Source organism: Sciurus carolinensis, chromosome 13, assembly GCF_902686445.1.
Source record: "Sciurus carolinensis chromosome 13, mSciCar1.2, whole genome shotgun sequence".
In the NCBI taxonomy this organism is placed as follows: domain Eukaryota; kingdom Metazoa; phylum Chordata; class Mammalia; order Rodentia; family Sciuridae; genus Sciurus; species Sciurus carolinensis.
In genome coordinates, this window is record NC_062225.1 from 87,887,728 (window position 1) to 87,908,968 (window position 21,241).

The 21,241-nt window shown below is 37.7% G+C and overlaps 1 protein-coding gene across 9 annotated transcripts in view; it reads right to left on the reverse strand.

The window, feature by feature from the left end:
• Taf1b (TATA-box binding protein associated factor, RNA polymerase I subunit B) overlaps positions 1 to 21,027 on the reverse strand; it is a 69,743-nt gene extending 48,716 nt beyond the window's left edge. For 3 of the 9 annotated variants that reach the window (XR_007104671.1, XM_047522717.1, XM_047522713.1), the window contains exons 1-7: positions 20,394 to 20,453; positions 19,389 to 19,487; positions 15,216 to 15,303; positions 12,858 to 12,955; positions 12,357 to 12,452; positions 7,518 to 7,671; positions 1,353 to 1,509 (exon numbers count right to left, since the gene is read on the reverse strand). Coding sequence is in view for 7 of the 9 variants with exons in the window: in XM_047522717.1 (XP_047378673.1) it covers positions 1,353 to 1,509; positions 7,518 to 7,671; positions 12,357 to 12,452; positions 12,858 to 12,955; positions 15,216 to 15,303; positions 19,389 to 19,487; positions 20,394 to 20,438 (737 nt within the window). In the remaining 2 variants the exon portion in view is untranslated. Of the gene's footprint in view, positions 1 to 1,352; positions 1,510 to 4,545; positions 4,610 to 7,517; positions 7,672 to 8,607; positions 8,738 to 12,356; positions 12,453 to 12,857; positions 12,956 to 15,215; positions 15,304 to 19,388; positions 19,488 to 20,393; positions 20,549 to 20,967 lie in introns of those variants that run through there. The other 6 variants (XM_047522716.1, XM_047522714.1, XM_047522719.1 and 3 more) reach the window with 6 other exon arrangements.
• Between the last annotated feature and the right edge of the window lie 214 nt (positions 21,028 to 21,241).

Below are 21,241 nucleotides of genomic sequence, written 5' to 3' on the forward strand. Positions count from 1 at the left end.
TGTGCCAGACACTGTTCTAAGTCTTTCTCATGTAGTACTAATTATTGAAAGTAGTTATAACTCTATGAGGTAGTTATTATTATTAGCCTCATTTTGCCAGTGAGGAAACAGAAGCAGAGAGAAGTTAAGGCACTTACATAAGGTCATATATTAAGTGGCAGTGTCAGGAGTCTAGTTCCAAATCTGTGCTCTTATAAACATTCTACACATTGACTAAACCCAAATGTGATTATTCAGAACACATGAAAAGGAAAAATATTAACATATTAATGATTTTGGCACATCTATTAAGTAAGAAATTCTTATACACACACGCTCTAATTTACTCAACTCATTAACATGAAATCCATAGACCATCTTGGAAAATGTAAATGCCTACTCTCTAGGTTCTTCCCATAACTTTTTTTCCCAACTTTTCCTAATAAACAGACAACCTACAGCTCTCATAACAACAACAACGTATACTTTTGTGTAACTATTAATAACTAGTTTGTTATCGTAAAGATCATCTGTTCATCTTTTCTTAGAAAATACTTAATATTACTATTCAGGTATTTTAATGTCACTTTTTTCTCGTCAAAGCATTTTATTTTAGATAATTAATTTTCCAGTATCTCAGATGAGGTAAATTCTATCATTTCCACTATACAAATAAGACAACCTGCCAGGTGCAGTGGCGCATGCCTGTTATCCCAGCTATTCCGCCCTTCTCACCATCTTTGTTTTCGTGTCTCTCGCTGCTTTCTTCCCCTGCTTTCTCCTCCCTCCTCTCCTGTAGTTACCAACATGTTCTCTGTCTCACATCCTGACTGACTTGGATTTAATGCAGTTTCATACAGCCATTTACCACTCGTTACATTGATAATTTTTCACTTTATTAAGGTTATTTGTATGTTTTGCTAGTGCCTGAAATTATTATTTTCTTGTCTTTCACTCCCAAACCAAATTGTATGCTTCTCAGGAATAGATACCAGAATCTTTAATGTAGAATCATGCAATATCAAAGCTGCAAGGAGCTGAGTGCCATGACTCACACCTGTAATTTCATCTACTAAAGAGGCTGAGGCAGGAGGACCTCAAGTTCAAGGCCAACCTGGGCAACTTAGCAAGTCCCTATCTCAAAATAAAAAATAAAAAGGGCTAAAAGTGTAGCTCAGTGGCAGAGCACCCTGGGCTCAATCCCCAGTACTGCAAAGAAAAAAAGAAAAAGAACCAAAAGACGAATTACTAGCCAAGGGGAGATTAAACTTCAGAATCAGAACCAACCTTTCAAGTCCCTCCTCAAAAAATTTCAAATATTCTAATGCATGAATGATTGACAATGATGTTACTACATGATAAGTTCAGCTTACCTCAAAAGATCAGAAAGAGTAATCGTTTCTCTCTGCCAAAGTAAGGACAGATAGCAGAAAGCAAGTGTCCTTGGCACAGTCATCTTCAAAATTCCTTTTTCCTTTCGTTCTGAATATTCAACTCCATCAAGAGATCCAGAACAGACAGAGGCTGATTCTTAGGGGATTAAGCAAGATTTTTTAAAAATGCAATTTAACTATTTTGGAGAACAAAAAAATCAAAAAGACATTTTAAGTATCCTAAAATGAAGTTATAATTGATTTTTTTTTAATATTTAGTTGTCAATGAACCTTTATTTTCTATTTATTTGTATGCAGGGCTGAGAATTGAACTTAGTGTCTCACACATGCTAGGCAAGCACTCTACCACTGAGCCACAACCCCAACCCCTATAAGTGACAGTCTTTACAAAGAGCAGTCTGGTAATAAAAAGCAATCAAAGTTTAGAAGAAAATCAGCCAAAAATGTAATTGAGACCAGGTGCAATGGTGTACACCTGTAATCCCAGTTACTTGGGAAGCTGAGGCAGGAGGATCACAAGACCAGCCTAGGCAACTTAGTAAAACCCTGTCTCTAAAAAAAAAGGTGGGGGTGTGTCTAGGGGTACAGTTCAGTGACAGAGAGCATGCCAAGCATGTACAAGATCCTGGGTTAAATCCTTAGTATACAATTCTTAAAATAAATAAATAAAAGGATAAATAACTACAAAACTAAGAAAAAAATGTGTAACTCCTTTAACCCAGACCTTGACTTTCATGTCCTCTTCTCAGAGATGTCTTCCCAAAACCTTGAGCTAAAGCAGCACCTCCTCCCATCCATCCTCCAGGTACCCTCCACCATGTCATTACTGTGTCCTCTTCCTTCATTAAGCAAATATTTATTCATCCCATTGTGTCTCGGGAAATGCCAGTAAACAAAAATCTCATCTCTCTCTGAACTTACATTTTAGTAATGAGAGACAGACCAATAAACAAATAAAAAACACAAATGGTGCTATATAGGAAAATAGCAATGCAGGGGCCTACCATGATGGGAAGGGAGGAGAGATGCGCAATTTTATGCTGGTGGTCAGAAAAGTCTCTCTGAGAAGGTGACTTCTGATCAAAGACCCAAAAGAATTTAGAGAACAGACTAAGGCTCTCAGGAGGAACAACAAGCACCTCAGCAGGAGCGAGCACACAAGAAGAGTAAGAGGTCAGTGTGAGAGGTGTCATTCATGAAGGAAAATGGGAAGAGATGTCAGCAGAGAGAAGGAAAAACTAGTTATGTGGGGCCTTGTCGGCCATGATTTGTACTTTGGCTTTTATTCTAAATATGATAAGTTTCTGGAGAGTTTTAAAAATGGGAACAACTTGATCTTATTTCTGTTCTGGAAAGGTCACTCTGTCTGCTGTATGGAGTTACAGGATGGTAGGAGTAGGAACAGGTCATTCTTCCAGGAGAAGGATGACAAGGACTTGGACTTGAGCACTTGTACTGCAGGTGGTAAGAGTGGCTGGATTTTGGATCAATTCTGAAGGCAGAATAAAAAGGATGTGATAATAGACTGAATGTAAGATATGAGAAAAAAGGAGAAGACAAGAATGATTCTAAGGTGTTTGGCCTGAGCAACAAGATGAAGATTCCATTTACTGAGACCAGGGAGATAGCAAAGAGATTTGTCAAGAGAAATGAAGACGTCAGAATTGCAATGCTTAGCATGAGATGTTATTCAATATTGGGTAGGCAGGTGAATACAAATGCAGTACAGAGGAAGATAGGAAATTTTTTAGTGTCAGGATATGACTGGTGGTTGAATAAGCCATGGAATTAGGGGATGTCACCTAAAGGATATAGGTAGAGAAGCAGGGCTAGGAATGACTCTATGAAATTGCAAGTTTTCTTGAACAGAGACTCTTAAAATCATTTTACAAAAATCTCTTTATTCAAATCCTATTAATTCTTCCTTCACAGAACTTACCAGTAACCAAACTTTTATTTGTATATTTATTGTCTATCTCCTCTTAATATAATATAAACACGTCAAAGGCAAATAGTTTTGCTCATCATTCTGTCCTCAGAGCCCACAACAATTCCCAGAACAGAGTAGGAACCAAATATTCAGCAACAAACTGTTCAACGCTTCTAAGATTTTGTCCCAGAGACATGCAAATGTTAGTTGAGCACCTGTAATCTCAATAACTCAGGAGGCTGAGGCAGGAGCATTGCAAGATGGAGGCCAGCCTCAGTAACTTAGTGAGACTGTAAGTGACTCAGCAAGACCCTGTCTCAAAATAATAAATAAAAAGGGGTGGGGATGTAGCTCAATGGTAAAGTGCCTCTGGGTTCAATACCCAGTACCAAAAACAAACAAACATGCCAAGGTTCAAGGTGAAGAAATATTGTACAGCACTGCTTGTAATATGAAAAAAATTAGGAACAACCTAAGTGCCAAGAACAGAAATTTAATTAATTCCACACAACTGTGTACTACATAATAATTTCCATAATGCTTTAGATCAGTGGTTCTCAAAATATAGTCCCTGAATCAGCAGTATCAGCGTTACCTGAGAATGTAACAGAAACTTAAATTATTGCAGTTGAACAAGGCCTCCATTCTGCCAAATGCTAACATTTGAGGACCACAGCTTTAAAAGAGGTAGAATGCAGATTTCCTCAAAATACTGTTAAATATATATATATATACTTTTCATATAGTCCTCACATCACGTAAGGACCTCCAGTTAAGATGGCAGACTGAAAATACATTAGCTTCTGGATCTCTGCCCCTACAATAATTAATATAAAGGAATTTTAAAACTATATAAATCCAATTAAAAAAAACATGGAAAAGGAGATAAGAGCAACAAAATTTTAGGAGCTGGAAAGGTAATGACTGCCTTGGCAGTCTGTGAAAGCTAGATCCGAAGCAAGCAGTGGGAAGGCCAAAAAGCAACCTAATTTTTCACTGGAGATCCCTAAAGGCAGCAAAGGAATTGGTTAAATTCAATACCCCTAGAAACTGGATGAAGGCAGGGATAACACTGGGAGGACTGCCTCAAAGTCTGATTTAAAAACAGTTAAGGCTTGGGGATGTGGCTCAGGCTTTAGTGGTACAGCACTTGTCCAGCATGCATGAGGCCCTGGGTTCAGCCCCCTATAACAATAAATGGAAGGAAGGGAGAGAGGAAGATGCCCACACCCAGATTCTTACCTCAACTCTATGCAGTCATGTGACTGTCCCTCCCCAATCTTAGCATAAAACTGGAGTTTCTCCTCTACAAAGTAAAACAAAGGGTCTCTAGAATAGGGTAAGTCACTGACATTGCATAGTTGAAAATGAAAATAGGAAAATTAAGTGAAAGTCCACATGCTGAGTCCTGTAACAAACTCCCAACACCCTCCAGCCTTCTTCTTGCCCAGTTTCCGAACACTGATTGCCAGCATTACACACTTGCTAAAGAGAAGACTCAAAGAGATTTTTCTGGGGAATCTGATGAGCTTGGGGGTGGGGGAAGATTTAAATATGGTAATAATGGAGGTTCACTAAGAAAATAGCCTATCTAGATCATCCCTGTGTAGAGAGCTGAGCAGACAAGACCCACCACAGACACAAAGCTTTCATGTGTGTGTCTCTCTCTCTCTTCGTTAGTTGTTGTTGTATGTTTGTGTTGGTGCTGGGCATCAAAATCAGGGCCTCCACTGATCAAAATCTCCCCAGTCTTTTGTTTTCATTCTGAAGTAAAAATAGTCATCTTAGACTCCCTAAAAATTTGAACAAAGTCTCTAACATAAAAAACAGGAGTGAAAATAATTAAATCAGGGGGGAAATATCATTAATATCCTCTGTGAAATAAGAAAAGAAGTTCCACAAAAATGAGGGAATAAACCAGGAAAAACAATTAAGTTAAATCCAGAAAATAAAAAATTCAATAGAAGAGAGGTGACAATCTCAGGATGGTGGTAAAAGAGATCCCAAAGTCAGCCCAGCCATATGTCTTGTGACAAATGCTGCAAAGACTTCTTTCAGAAGATAAAATTAATACAATATCTAAGGTATTAAGAGGAGTTTTTTTTTTTTTGATTTTTTTTTTGTGGTACTGGGGATGGAACTCAGGGCCTTGTGCTTGCAAGGCAAGCACTCTACCAGCTGAGCTATCTCCCCAGCCCTTAAGAGGAGATTTTAAGAACTGAGAGAAGGTATAAAGATACATTAATAATAAATTATAGGTTAGTACTAAAATGAACAAAAAATTATAGATTAGTAACAAATAGAAAAGTAATCAAATAACAAAACAATAATCAACTCAAGGAAAATTAAAGGATACCCAGAAAAATCATAGTAAGCTCTACATGTTACAGTTCTAAACAGCATTTTTACATTTACAATCATTTAGGCACTAAATACTGATCTAGTAAAAAGAGTATAATTAGATTGGCAAGATGGAGAATGAGAAATACACAATCATGTTCTGGGGATGACAGGAGAACAGGAAGCAGGAGTGTGTGAAAGAGCTAAGATTCCATCTTCCACAATTGGGAATTCAAGAGCTAATGTCCCAACCAGAAATCATGATGTAATACTAGAGGTATGTAATACAGAGATATAGATGTTACAAAAGAATTGAAAACCAATGCCTCTTGGGAAAGAACACTCGGGGATGGTGAACTACACTTTTTTTTTTTTTTTGCAATTTTTCATAACAAGATTTGGAAACTATCTGAATTACATACATGTAGAATTTTAATTAAGAATTTAAAGAATGAAGAAATAGTTTACATTTTTGCAAAAACAAAAATATTTCTCTTTCTCTACATAAACATGAAGAAAGAACTTCTAGATGATCAACTACAGCCAACAGTGGTTATTTCTGGGTGGTATGAAAACCAGTGATTTTATTTTCTTTGTGACTATCTTCATCTTATAGTTTTTTCATAATTTCATAATTTATATTATTCATAATTTAGCATAAAAACTAAAAGGAAAGTCTAAAGATCATCATCTACTTAAAAAAAAATCCTTAACATAGGTAAACAAAACAATCATGATGCTTTAAAAGCAATCAATATCTTTTAAAAGGCCTTCATGGCTTTAGAGTCACAGTCTTATGAGACTGTATGAGTTCAGGCTTGCCTGAAAACACGAAGAAGAGAATTCCAAAGAGTCATTACTGTCCAATTATCATACAATTCTAACACTTTACTTATTTGGACACAAAAAGTAACTTATCTGATATCTGTGTCACTGTGCAGTCCTGCAAGACATGGAGATTTGCTGGCTGATAACTATTTTTAACCTTTGGTGGGCAAGGGGCTTGCAAAGAAACACTCCACACAAGAAATATTTGGTTTCAAATTTTATATCACCACTGTTAACTCAAGATTTCAATAAACAACCCCTAACACCAGAGAAGTTGAAAGCTATTTACCAAATAAATCTTATCAGCACATATCAAGATTCTTGTAACTTGTAACAAAAGCCTGGTTAAGTTCTTTGTGGTCTGTTTTCCACTAATTTTAGAAAGAAAAAATGTACTGAAGGAACAATTAAACAAAAATTTTAGGGAGAAGGTCTATATCCATAATCTTAAGTATATTCCTTAAGTATTTTAAGTTATGGAATAAATTAAAAAATAAGACATACACATAACATGGTAAATTTTATCCATCTTGCTTTAAGCTATACTTAGTAACTGGGTATATTATCTTTGACTCTGACTCTATTTTATCACATGAAAAAGTACATTTTTCTGCTACAAACTTCTTTGAAAATTCTTGAGCCCAAACACAGTCTTTTTTGACCTAGCTTCCTTCTTTTTTTTTTTTTTTTTTTTTTTTGCGGTGCTGGGGATTGAACCCAGGGCCTTGTGCTTGCAAGGCAAGCACTCTACCAACTGAGCTATCTCCCCAGACCTAGCTTCCTTCTTTCTGAATCTACTTTCTCTTTATCTCCCTTCAAAAAGAAAAATCACACAAATATACTCACCTGAAGATAATGTACCTTTTTAAAAACTGCACTAAAATTTTATTTAATTTGCCTTTTTCTTAAGCATGAGATTCAGCAAGTCATTCTTAGTAGACCAAATTTCCTTTCTTAGAATATCAAGAGATAGGATTAAGATAGGATTATTTTTAAGATGCTGTACGAGCTTTAAAATTCTAAACAGTTTAAGTTCTCATTTTTACCTGGTTGTGATGCTTTAGTGAGGGGGAAAGACTTTTGAGTTTGGGCATCAGACTGAGACTCTGCTCCACTTTCAACAAAAGACAGACAGTTAACATCACTCAGCAGTTCAGGTTCACTAGCCCAGTCTGAATGACTTATGTTATCTTCCAATACCTGTTCACAAAATAATTTAAATAAAATTATTGCATAGGAGTTTAAAAGTTAATTTCTGTGAACTTACTAATCATCATAAACACCATAAGAAATACACTAGAGAGCTGCCAAGTCCCTAACTCTGAAAAGTATTTACATCTGAAACATGCTCTCAGACAGCTCCTAGCAATGGTTCTTAAATAAGGGCTGCAGACAAGGATCCGTGAAGAAACAGACTGCCAGCACAGCAGAAGGGTCTCCTCCTACTTCCACGCACACTGTCCTTGTGGCACTAGAATCCTCACAATGAAAACATCAAACCAATAATGGCTTCATGTACACTGGCTTGCTTCTTTCTATAGAACCTACCCGGGGAATTTTTGCTTCCTAATCTTGTTCATTCTGTTTGTACTGTTTGAACTGTCTTTTCTTCTCCCTCTCCTCAATTCATTATTACTCTATTATGCTGTCTTTCCAACCTGTTCTTCCATGATTTCTCATTTCTTTGAACTCCTACAGCATTGCTACTGTTTATAACATGTAATGTTTATAACATGTAATTGGACAAGGATGAACCATCTCATACCATTGGTGATGGTTCACAAATGTACTGTGAAAGAAGTGGTCAGAGTGTCACTAAGAAGGTCAGCTGGCTGGCCACCTAACAACCTCATTAGTTACCCTGAGGAACTGATTACAGGCAAAAAGCAACAATATTAGCCTTTCGGGTCAAGAAACTTGATCTATTACAAGTAGATAAGACTCATGTTTAAGAAGCTCACCAAAGAACGAAGCAGGGGAAAAAAAAACAAAAACAAAACAAAAAAAAACCACCACCAGGGAATGGGATAAAACACTAGTATTCTCTGTCAAGCACAACTCCTCCCTCCCTGTGGGAGGCCAAGAGAGGTAAGGCACGGACTCTAAGAAAACTGAAGCAATCAGAAGAAAACTTACACAGGCTCCTGCAGCAACCAGCTGCGAGAGGCTCACATTATCCTCTGCCCTGTTCCCAATTCTTCTGGATCATCCAAGCTCCCATCTAAAGCCAATGTCTCCATTATGCACTCAATTCCACTTCTCTCATCTATTCAAAGATAACATTTCCACTTTTTCTCTCATTGTGAATATTTCTTCTCTATCATTCCATCAGTACAAAAATATGCCCTCATTTATCCTATTTAAAAAAACTTTTTCTTGACCCCGGCTCCCCCACAATTTCTCTGTACTTCTTTGCAGTGAAATGCCTCAATAAAGTCCAGGTTTGCTGTCCCCAATTTCTCTCCTCAGTCTATCTTACGCCCCAACTGCAGTCAAGCCAACTCACTACTCCCCTTACCATGTGCCACCCTCTTCCTTCCTGAGCTGACAGCTGCTCTCTTCTTAAAACAACTTATTGCCTTAGTTTCCAGAATGCCCCTCACTCTTGGCTGTCCTCCTATTCCACCAGTTGCTCTGCAGATTTATTTGTTTATTCCTCTTTTATCCTAAACATCCTAACCCCAGATAGGCCCAGAACTCAGTTCTTGGTGCTGTTCTCTGTCTTCACTCCCTGGTGATGTCCACTAGTTTTACAGTTTTAAATATTAGCTATTATACTTTAATTATGAAATGTACTTTATCCCCATATTTTCACATCCTTGAAATCAGGATGTATATTATAACTGGTGGCACAACATGATTTAATCTACAGCTTTTTTTCCTGGGTACTTAAAATAATGGTATATCTTATAAACAATAGCATTTTAGATTTGATGATGTAAACTGATAGCTCTCAAATTTTTATCTCTAGTCCAGACCTTTCTCCTGAACTACAGACTTACATGTCTAACTGCACATGTGACATTTCCTGTTGGATGTCTCATACCTGTCTCAAACTTAACATGCCCCATACTGAACTCCTGAGGTTCTTGTTCCACCTGACATTTCAGTTGATGGCAACTCCTTCCTTCAGCTGCTCAGGCCAAAAACTTTATAGTCATTCTTTACTATTCTCTCCCACACCCCACATCCAGTCCCTCAGGAAATCTTGTCAGCTCTATCTTCAAAGTTTATCTAGGATTCAACCACTTATCTCCAAGTACCATTTGGTTCCAGCCCCCACCAGGGCTTACCTGAGCAGTGCTTCTCAAATTTTAGTGGATACAGGAAGCACTTAGGGACATGTTAAAATGAAGATCTAGGTTTGGTCTGGGTGAGGCCTGAAATTCTGCATTTCTTCTCCTCCATATCCATGAATTTACTCTCTCACTTTCCTTAAGCTCCAACCCCAGGAAGGCCTTCCCTGAGCATCTTGATTACACGGCACCCTTCCCTGCAGTCCCACTCTGTTTCCCCTTACCCCAATTTACATATTTGCTTCCTTCATTTTTTTTAATCAAGTTTCCAGTAATTCATCTCACACTAGATCCCACAGCTCAAGGTAGCAGGACCAGGATTCAAATACAGGCCTCCTACTGCTTCTGAAACAGTTATATCCAAAGCACTACAGACACTATTTATTGGCTGTTTGAGAAGATTAAGCTTTTAATATCCTTTCTTTCTTTCACCATGCTGGGGACAGAATCCAGAGCCCTGAACATGTTATGTAAGCGTGAATCACAACCCAGTCTCTAAGCTCATAATTCAGAAGTCAGTTTCCTTTCCTTTCAAAAGACAGTATTAGGGGTAGGGGATGTATCTCAGTGGTAGAGTGCTTGCCTAGCATGGGTGAGGCCCTGGGTTCAATCTCCAGTACAGACATAAAACAAAAGTCCTTTGGGGGCTGGGGATACTTGCCTAGCATGGGTGAGGCCCTGGGTTCAATCTCCAACACCACACACACATGAAACACATGACAGTATAGCTGTACTCTAAGAATAGAAATTATATTACCAATTTATATATCAGCTTACAATTTCACTTTGTGCTTATTTACTTACCATTATTTTAGTGCAATCCTAATATTGCTTTATCCAGATGTTTACTCAAACGAACAAAACTTTTTGTTTTTAAATCTTAAGTTAGCTTGAAAATATTTAAATGCCACAGAGAACTCCACAGGTTCTATTCCATATTTTCTATGTGCCAGATAAAGTTTCAGTGCATAAATACAATCAACAAATACCTCAGCTAAGCTGGGCATTGTGGCACACATCTGCAATCCCATCAACTCAGGAAGCTGAGGCAGGAGTATCACAAGATAGAGGTCAGTCTCAGCAACTCAGGCCCTAAGCAACTTAGTGAGACTCTGTCTTGAAATTAAGATGATTAAAAAAAAAAAAAAAAAAAAAAGGTTGGTGATGTAGCTCAGTGGTAAAGTGTTCCTGTTTAATCCCCAGTACCAAAAAAAAAAAAACTCCAAAAATCAACATAATATAAAAAACCTCAGCTACGAAATCTTAAGATCAAGTTCTTACTAGTTTGTCTGCTACTTTCTTTTCTTTTTTAAACTGTCACCTTAGAACCATACAGCTTTTCTTGAGAAGTACTTGTCTTCCATATTAAGATAGGATAAAGTGTCATAACTCTGACCATAAAATGTTGTTTTCCTGGTAAATTCAAGTTATTTTTCTTGAGTTTAAATTCATGGTCTTATGTTTAAAAAGTAAATTTCTCAAATTAATTCCTTATTTTTTCTTCCCCCTCTAATTGCTTCCTGTATGACTTCCTCACTCTTACTCTAAACTTCTCACTCTTCGGGCAGTAGCACTGAAGATTCTAGGAGCTCAAAGATGCCTCCTTCTCTCATCTCTGTAACCTCTTCCTTTTATACAGATCTGGGCTTCTCGGTGCCAGGTCACTGAACTCTGCATGTTGAGGGCCGGAACAAAAGGAAAACACTGGAAAAAGTTCCCAAGCTTTTAACAAATGGGAATCAAACAGATTCAAAATCTCCTCTTCTTAGTCCTGGGGGGTAAGAACTGCATATCATAAACATCAAAGATCAGCAAACTTGCCTTTCTTAGCAGTGAAACTGTCTTTAAACCAACAAACATTCCATGGCACACCAGGAAAGCAGTTAAGAACAAGCTGCCAGGGCTGGGGAGACAGCTCAGCTGGTAGAGTGCTTACCTCGTAAGCACAAGGCCCTGAGTTCGATCCCCAGTACCTCAAAAAAAAAAAAAAAAAAAAAGAACAAGCTGCCAAAAACAAAAACATGGCTGCTCTGCCCAATGTGGGGAATGGGGCCCTAGATTTATTTTTCCTCACATTAGGCTTCTGAGAAGAGATAACAGAGCTGAATCTTGAAATGTCAGGTAAAATAAATAAGTAATCCAAGCAAAAGGAGTAACATAAGCAAAAAACAAAACAAAACAAAACAAAAACAAAAACAAAACCCTTTAATAATAGCACAGTTAGAAATTCGTTAATTCTAGGGCTGGGTTGTGGCTCAGTGGTGGAGTGCCTGCCTAGCACTTGTAAGGCATTGGGTTTGATCCTCGGCACCACATAAAAATAAAGTTATTATGTCCAGATACAACAAAAATATTTTTTAAAAAAAGCTTCTATCTAAAAAATGAATTAATCTAATAAGAAGTCAAAATTCATTTTGATGTCTGAATCAGAGACCCTGTCCTGGACTGAACTGGAAGCCTCTTCACTGAAAATCCTCTGACAATCAGCATAATCCCATACTCAACCTAGTCACAAACCCCATATTCCATATTCCAGGTCTATATCTCACCACCCATCTTTCAGTTCCACTTTTCAGACTTGTAACTTACCTTAGCTTTCCTTCCACTGGTATATATTGGGTTTTTACAATATGCCTGCTTGCTCTTCTGAAGGTAGCGCTTCCAAAAATTATGTAAAACTTCATCCTACGGTAGAAGGGAAGTGAGTGGTGATTCAGGATATAACAACAAATGTTCAGGTGCACATGTACCACAAAACCTCTTGTATTTTATATACTGCTTCCACCTAAATGCCTGCTTTTCCTTAAGGAGAATGATCAGCATAATAGCAGGCATGTGGGGAACATGGAACAGTTTCTTCTTAATCTCCAATTTAAGAGAAGGAAAGGACATTACAGATCACCTAGTTAAACCCTTTTCTCTTACAATTTAAGTGAATTAAGGATCAGAGAAAGAAAACAACTTATACACGACTATGTTTCTGGTCAGGGGTAAAGCCCCTAAGCACTACTAATGATTCTTGATTCCACTCTGAATCTTACTCTTCCAGCAATAAAATGTAAAGGCAGCATCAGACACAAGCAGACGTACCTTTAACTCCGGGTCCACTCCGAGGGCCTTTAGGGCTTCTGCTTGTTGGTAAAGTATGTGCTGAAAACCTTCACACACAAACCAATCCCAGCCTTTTTCTAAATGACAAATAACCATGTGTTAGACATTGGCACTCCTAATTTATTAACTCGAAGCTATTACATAATTACAATTTGTATTTATGCATTGCAACTTGAATTTTTCTGTGCCCCTGAATAGTTTCAATTCTTATATTCTCTTGTTTTGTTTCTAGACTGGAAAATTTATACACAAATGTTAAAATTAAGCATTTTGTATGATTTATCAGATTTTAAGTGTTTTCCATTAACTGTGATTCTTCTGAAATAGTAACCTAAAAGGGAGAAAAATAGCATGTTTTAAAAAAGTGAAATAAGTTTGTGAAAAGTTATTTTATTGGACAATGTTCAGCAGAATCCTAAATGTAAGTACTATCACTGCTTCTGTCTCTCACAATAGCTCAACAAATTACCTGGCAAAAGATGACAAATGTCAAGATCTGATGGTCCAAGAGTGTGGAAAAGGGTAAAAAGAACATTCAAATAAACTATTCAATGGCATTCTGCTTTTCCAGATATAATTTTACATTACAGGGAGAAACTGAAAGCAAGAAATCTAATATTTCCTGATTTCTGTCTGTGTACCAGGTGTATGCTAAGTATTTTAAGTAAGTTATTTTCTTAATCCTCAAAACAACCCTGAGATTATTAAGAAATATGCCAGCACAGTAGGCAGGGCTAATATTAAAGGACCATGGCAACCAGTTAAAGAAAACATTAAAATCTGTGAAGCTGCTTGTGTTTTACTCCTCACTACAGGATAAATACAAGTATGCCAACACTAAATACAGCTTGTGAAGTCTGTTACTGTCTTCCTGAATCCTTCTCCCATGCATATGGCAGAGGACTCCAATCCCTCTCCCTTACTTGAATGTCACAGGGCCCCCCCAACCCCACTGACTAACTCATTCCCCTCCTGGAAAGTGTATCAGGTTGTAACAGAAAGTATGTAATTCTGATGCATCCAAAAGTCAAAGAGTTTAAACTCTTCACACTGTATACACACATTATTCCAGCATGCTATTCTAGAAACTTAGAAACTGATAAAACTGCATTTTAAATTCTCAGTCTGTGCCTTTTTAAAAAAATAAATGGTATTATTCTTCTCACTTTACAGATGAAGAGACTAAGAAGATAAGTTTGACTACAGACACTTAACCCCTAGGAAGCACCTGGAGTTCCTTGAGGAATTTAAGATTAAACTACACATTTTGACTATTTAAATACATCGAGTCTGAATTAATCAGGTTTTACTCTGACAAAATTCAAAGAAAATTAATCAGGTTTTAGCCCAATTAAAATAGTCACTATTAAAGGGTAAGCAGGAACTATGAGTTAGTATTTAGGCATTCTCTGTTAATCATCTAAGAATGTCAATGTATTTCATATAAATATTTAATTTATATATATATATGTGCAATATTTTGTGTGTGTGTATCTTCATAGCTACCTCATGTAGAAGAGTCTACTATTATCATTACCCTGGTTTCAAACTTGAGAATTTGGTCCTAGGTACTTAGTCACAAAAATAAAAAGCCTCAATTGAACTTTACCTCCAATCCTTCTGAACAATAATGGTTAATATGTATTCACTGGATTAATAAAATAGATTATCTTCCCAAGCACACCCATGCTGAGGCTATTTTAAGGGAAAATAATCCTCCCTATTTTAAAAGGGTACGCTCAAAAGTCAAAATGAGAAATGGGCTTCTGAAAGTTGAATAGCATGTTTAACTCACCTAACCACAGTTGAATGTCTGTGGAAAATAAGCATTTTTCTTTAAAAGCATAGAAAATCATATTACTAATCAATAACAGATGTGTAACAGAAGAACATATGCCAGTAGATAAAAAAAAAGATGTTCCTTTTGCTATTATATCTTTTGCATAATAGTTGCTCCACTGGAAAAGCAACTCAATGACAGTAATGAGAATTTTAAAAAAAGATGTGTTTTAATACATCTGCTTCCAATTTTACCACAAATAGTTACCAACTTTAATTCAATTTCAGATTATCTGCTTTAAAACTAGCATTTTCTCTAGAATCTATTTAAAATTCCATTCCAAGTCCCCAAATTATGAAAGTGAAAGATGTGAAAGAAGAATATTAAGAATGGGTCTGGGGTTGTGGCTCAGTGGCAGAGTGCTTGCCTAGCACGTGTGAAGCACTGGGTTCAATCCTCAGCACCACATATAAATAACTAAATTAAATAAAGGTCCATCATAAACTTAAAAAAAAAAAAAAAAAAGGATGCTAAGAACAAATGAAGAAAGAGCTTACCACACTTCCTTTTTCTTCTAAGCCCCCTATTGATAGTTTTTATCTTGGCATTAGGAATAGCTTCGGTGTTTATAACTTCCTTAGATCTCTACAGGAAACAAACACAGGCCTTATGAAATTAGTTTTACATTTCCCAAATCATCAAGTATGCTCTGGACCAAATTATGAGTGCCAAGACCAACCATGGTCTTGGGAAAATCCATCTCGGGAAAATCATGTAAGTTATAACATTCTGGTTAACTTTATGTTGCTTTTTCATTAAAAATTTCTTGATTTTCAAAACAGTACCTAACATAGTAACCAGAAAGTATCTATTAAATGAATAAACTTTATTTTAAATCACTAACTCTATCAAACAAAATCAAAAGTCAAATTTATTTTTCCCCTCCATGCAACACATTTTGGTAATAAAAACAATTTCTGTATTTGCAGTAACTACTGATGCCTAACATATATATGGTTTAGTTTCATTCGTTTTCCATGTGTTTGACTATTACTCTAAAACTGCTTTCATTTCTGAAATTATAAAAGCACTAGTTTTCATTTTTAATGAAACTTACAGAATTTTAGAACAATTAACTGATTAATATAATTGATACCAAAGTCTTTTTCCTCCAACAGTTCTCAAGTCAAGTGTCTATGATTCTGGCTTTCTTACAATCAAAAATGAATGAAATTTATCTTCAACTCTTATTGGGAATAAAATATGACAGGATTTTTGGAACACAGTCTAGTCACAGAAAACATATTTAAAGCAATTTTGGTGTACTAGGTTGGTCACATACGACATGTCAAAGTAAGTATAAAAGCAGTCATCTAGCAAAGTCAAGTAAAACTTATAAAGGGTAGCCAGGAAAAAAAGGCTCAAAATACAGATTTCATAAAATGTGAAACAACAAAAAACTAGAAAAAGCAAAATATCCAAAACTAGAACTATTATTAAATTACTGAATGGTTGTATTATGAAATTATTTACACAGTCAGTAAAAATATCTGTATATGTTTAGAATAACTCAGAAAAAAAATAAGGAAAAAGATTAAATAGTACTCACAGATCCCCTTTCCCCTCTCATACACAGAAAAAAGAGACAGAAAGGAAAATTTCAAAATTTCCTATAATACACATGTATTGCTCTTATAATCTTAAAAACCAATTAAACTTACATAATTCTAGCCTATACACTTTTATCAAATATCCATGAAATACTCGTAAAAATACCTATTGTTTAAATTGGCCAAATTTAAATTTTTTCTTGGATAAAACACATCAATAAATTTCCAGTTCCTTTAGCAATTTGGAAATCTTTTTCTTATACTGACAGAGTACCTAGAGCTAGAAGAATTATATACAGAATAAACTGGAGGACAGTGAAAGAGGTAGAAAAATTGGGTAATTTGTACCATGACTGCCATTTCTCATAGGTATAACCACTATCTCACGTTTCACTCCCCTCCCACTGGATTTCAACACCCAACTGTACAACTCCAGGGAGCACCAACTACATCACCTTCTGGTAATGAACACATCTGCACTGCCATAAGGCCAAGAGTGACCACCAAAGCCTTGCAACACACAGCTCTGCCTATTTTGTGGAAGGAAGGCTCTGAGCTAGGTTCTTGGCCTTTACAGAAATATGCTGCCCACCTTCAAGAACTCTACATTCTTGACAAACTTACTCTATGTGAATTGACAGTCTTTTAAATGTGGAGCTATGCAGTGGTATTACGGACCTTTCAAGATGACAATCAAGTACAGTGGATTTAATCAGCCAGAACCAAATTTAAAAAATTATCAGACAAATAAAAGAGGTAGCATGCTGACTTCATCTGCTAATGGCAAATAGTCTATTAGGCTTTCCTTCAGCACATTTACATTTGTACTGTGGTCTCACAGTGAGTTTAGTATAACTGAACCACTAGTGCCTTAAAAAGCACCAAAGTGAGGCTCACACTGCACATATGTCAAGTGAAAAACTTGATGTGTTTGTGTGTATACATATACATAAATCAATATTCATAAATAGCTCCATAAAACCATCACCATAATCAAGATAAAAGAACATTTTCTTTACCCCAACAATTTGATCAAGTAAGCAAACATCTCATTAATATCCTCTGTGACTAAATGAGAAACAGACATAAACATTTCAGCTCCACACTAAAGAAAAACAATTATCTCAAGGAAAAGCACTTGTGTTGCAAGCTAAAGTAGTCACTTTTCTCAAGGTGGAAAAATTTTTTACTTGTTCCATGTATATTTTTTTATTTGTTCTAATTAGTTATACATGGCAGCAGAATGCATTTCGACTCACTGTACACAAATGGAGCACAGCTTTTCATTTCTCTGGTTGTACACAACGTAGTCACACTATTCATGTAAGCACAGGGTAATAATGTCCATTTCATTGTACCATCTTACCTCACATACACCCTCCCATCCCCTACTCCCCTCTGCCCAATTCAAAGTTCCTCCATTCTTCTCTTGTCCCTCTCCCCCCATTATGGATCAGCATCCACTTATCAGAGAAAACATTTGGCCTTTGGTTTTTTGGAATTGGCTTATTTTGCTTAGCATGATATTCTCCAATCCATCCATTTAACCTGCAAATGCCATAATTTCATTCTTCTTTAAGGCTGAGTAATAGTCCACTGTGTATACATACCACAGTTTCCTTATCCATTCATCTACTAAAGGGCATCTAGGTTGGTTCTATAGTTTAGGTATTGTGAATTGAGCTGCTTAAAAACACTGATGTGGCTGTGTCACTATAGTATGCTGATTTTAAGTCCTATGAGTATAGGTCAAGGAGTGGGATAGCTGGGTCAAATGGTGGTTTCATTCCAAGTTTTCTAAGGAAACTCCATACTGCTTTCTAGAGTGGCTGAACCAATTTTCAGTCCCACCAGCAATGAATGAGTGTACCTCTTCCCCCTCATCCTCACCAACATTTAATGTTGCTTGTATTCTCAATAACTGCCATTCTCACTGGAGTGAGATGAAATCATAGTTTTTATTTGCATTTCTCTAATTGCAAGAGACGTTAAACAGTTTTTCATATATTTGTTGATTGATTTTATGTCTTACTGTCTGTTTAGTTCTTTAGCCATCATTCATTGATTGGGTTATTTGTTATTTTGGTGTTAAGTTTTTTGAGTTCTTTATATATCCTGGAGATTAGTGCTCTATCTGATTTTCCATATATTTTGTCTAGGTTTTAGTTATTTGAAGTAGGAAGATAAATCAGTCCCTGTCACTCAATATAAGCTAGAAGCAGATGTCTACACAGTGAACTTCTATCTCTACCAAATTGTCTTGTTTAAGCCTATATGGTGAATAAGGTCCTTCGGGACCCTCTGTACTTTGAGCAAATCCTTTTCCACAGAGCAGAGTCCTGGCATGTTTTAGCCTGTCCAGTAGTGAACTGTCCACACTTTGCTTATTTTGGTTATATTGGCCTGAAGGTGTGGTCACTAGAACAGGACCTAGAGCTCCCGGTGTGACGTCTCATTTACCAAAGTTACAAAGGACAGTATAACAATCTCTATTTTAAGAAGCAGGAATGATGTGGTAAAAGGAACTCTGGAGTTAGAAGACTCAGGTTTCGGACCTGGCTCAACACTTTGTACTTATAAGGCTTTGGCAAACTCATTAACTCTTGAGCCCCACTTGCTCCATCTACAAACAGGAGTAACACTTATCTCACTGGTTGTTACGAGGAGGAAATGAGATAATGGGTAAGGAAATACTTTGTAATTTGTATGGCACTATAGAAAGATAAAATGAAAATAAAGCATATTTCCAATATTCCCAACGGTTTCAATCTTTCAAACACTGCATCTTTCAGAACTTTAAACTAGTACAACACGTTAAAATTCTTCAGTATAATAAAAAGAAATCATCTTCTAAGTACAATTTTAATTATTTTCCTTTAAACCACACGGTGAATTAGAAAATCATTATAAATGTGATGACATAACTTCAAGAACTCATCCTCAATCTAATTTACAAATTCCTTAATTCCAGAGTGAGAACTTAAAAGACTTCTTAAATTCTTGGAATTTGGGCATTGTATGAGTGATAAAGCATATTAAGTTTTTTGAGAACCAGATTACACACAAACAAACTGCAATTTTTAAAACATAAGCAAATTCATTAAAAAAAAAGTCACTTACTTCGGTAACATTGTGACAAGAAGTGCAATAATATTTGCCTTCATCAGTAAGACCCCAAGAGATAGCAGCACACTGAGAACACCGTTCTTTAAACTCTTTCTATACAAGAGAAAAAAGATATTAATATAAAACCACATTCAGTTTAAACCCTGCAGTTTTTAGTTCTTCTTGAAGGGTTCCTGGCAATTTTGCCATACAAATTAAAAAAAACAAAACAAAAAAAAACAAATCACAAAAAAATATATCAGAGACATTATCTGCAAATAAGAAGAGCTCAATCTCGTGGACAGTATGAAACTGAACTGAATTATCACAGAAAATGTGTTAAAATATGCGGTCTGTGAGGAGAGAAAAAGATAGGGATAAACTGAAATAAATAAAGACATGTAAATAAAACTCCTGGAAAGTGCTGAGAAAAAAAGATAACATGGAAGTACAGATAAGGCTTTTAAATTAGACCTACCATTTGGAACTTCATCTAAGGCATTAAAAACACATACCCCAATGGAACTAGATCTTTGTTGAGGTGTTTCAAGTTTTGATTTATTCATTGAACAGAATAAAAAGTATCAACTACATGTGTACTGGGCATTTTACTAGTGCTGGGAGTCGATGGTGAGCCAGACTTGGAACCTACTGGTAGCAGATATGTATACTCTATGGTGAGTTATGATGAATCTCATGGATTTAGCATTTAGACATTATTTATCCACCATTCGATAAACACCGATTGAGCAGGGCACGGTGGTGCAGGCCTGTAATCGCAGCGACTCGACTCTAAAGGAGTATCCCAAGTTGGAGGCCAGCCTCAGCAACTTAGGGAGGCCCTAAGCAACTTAGTGAGACCCTGTCTCAAGATAAGAAATAAGTAAATAAATAAATAAAAAGGTCTGGGATGTAGTTCAGTGGTAAAGCACCCTGGGGTTTAATCCCCAATACCCTCCACTTCAGTGAGCATAGACGATAAGACCTTCTATCACACTTCTGCCTCTGTACACGCGAGACCTGATTTTCTGACTCCCAACTCTCTGGGGTTCGACTTATCATCATCCTCGATCTAATTACCAAAACTTCATTTGATGACATCAAAGGATACAGCATTTTAGGTCGTATGTAAAAAAATGAATGCCAGGTTTATTTCGACAACTGGGTAAAATTTTCAACGATCCCAAACCCGAAACTCGAATCTGCGGAGACGGTGGCGGGAATTCGAGCGCAGCGGGCGGCGATCCCGGAGGCATTCGCTTCCAGCTCCGCCTCCGCCCCACCCAGCCCGGCGCCGAGGGGCGCGCGTGGGGGCCCCGTGGAGAGAGGTTGGAGAGAGGGTGGCGAGCGGGTGCCCCCCAAGCCCCCGGCCCCAGCCGCCTCCTTGAACACACCGGCGCCGGCAGCACCCCGCCCGCCTCAGACCTCACCCCGCAGCACTCCGGCAGCACCCGCCTCCCCGCCCCTCGCCCCTCGCCCCGCCCTCCGCCGCCAGCGGCCGCCTCGGCCCGACGGCGTCCCGCGACCGCCGCCCCTCAGCCTCACTGCCCCGGGGCCCGGCGTTCCCGGCCCGCCAGGAGCGCCACCTCCTTACCGCCTCCTCCAGCTCCATGGCGCCGCCTCTGCGCCGAGTCCGTTGCACAGGCAGCGAGCGCCGCTTCCGGGAGCCGCAGGAGGAGCCCTCCGGCCGGAAACGCAGACCCCGGGCTGTGAGTTCTGGCGCCCACCCGGGCGCTCCCGGGCGAAGCTCCGCAAACCCGCGCCCCCTCCGGACGACGTCCCTTCCGGGGCCTCGGGGAACAAAAGTTTCCAGTGGGCAAGCGGGCGATGCGGTCGCGCACCCTGCTGACGGCCCTGGGTCCCAGACC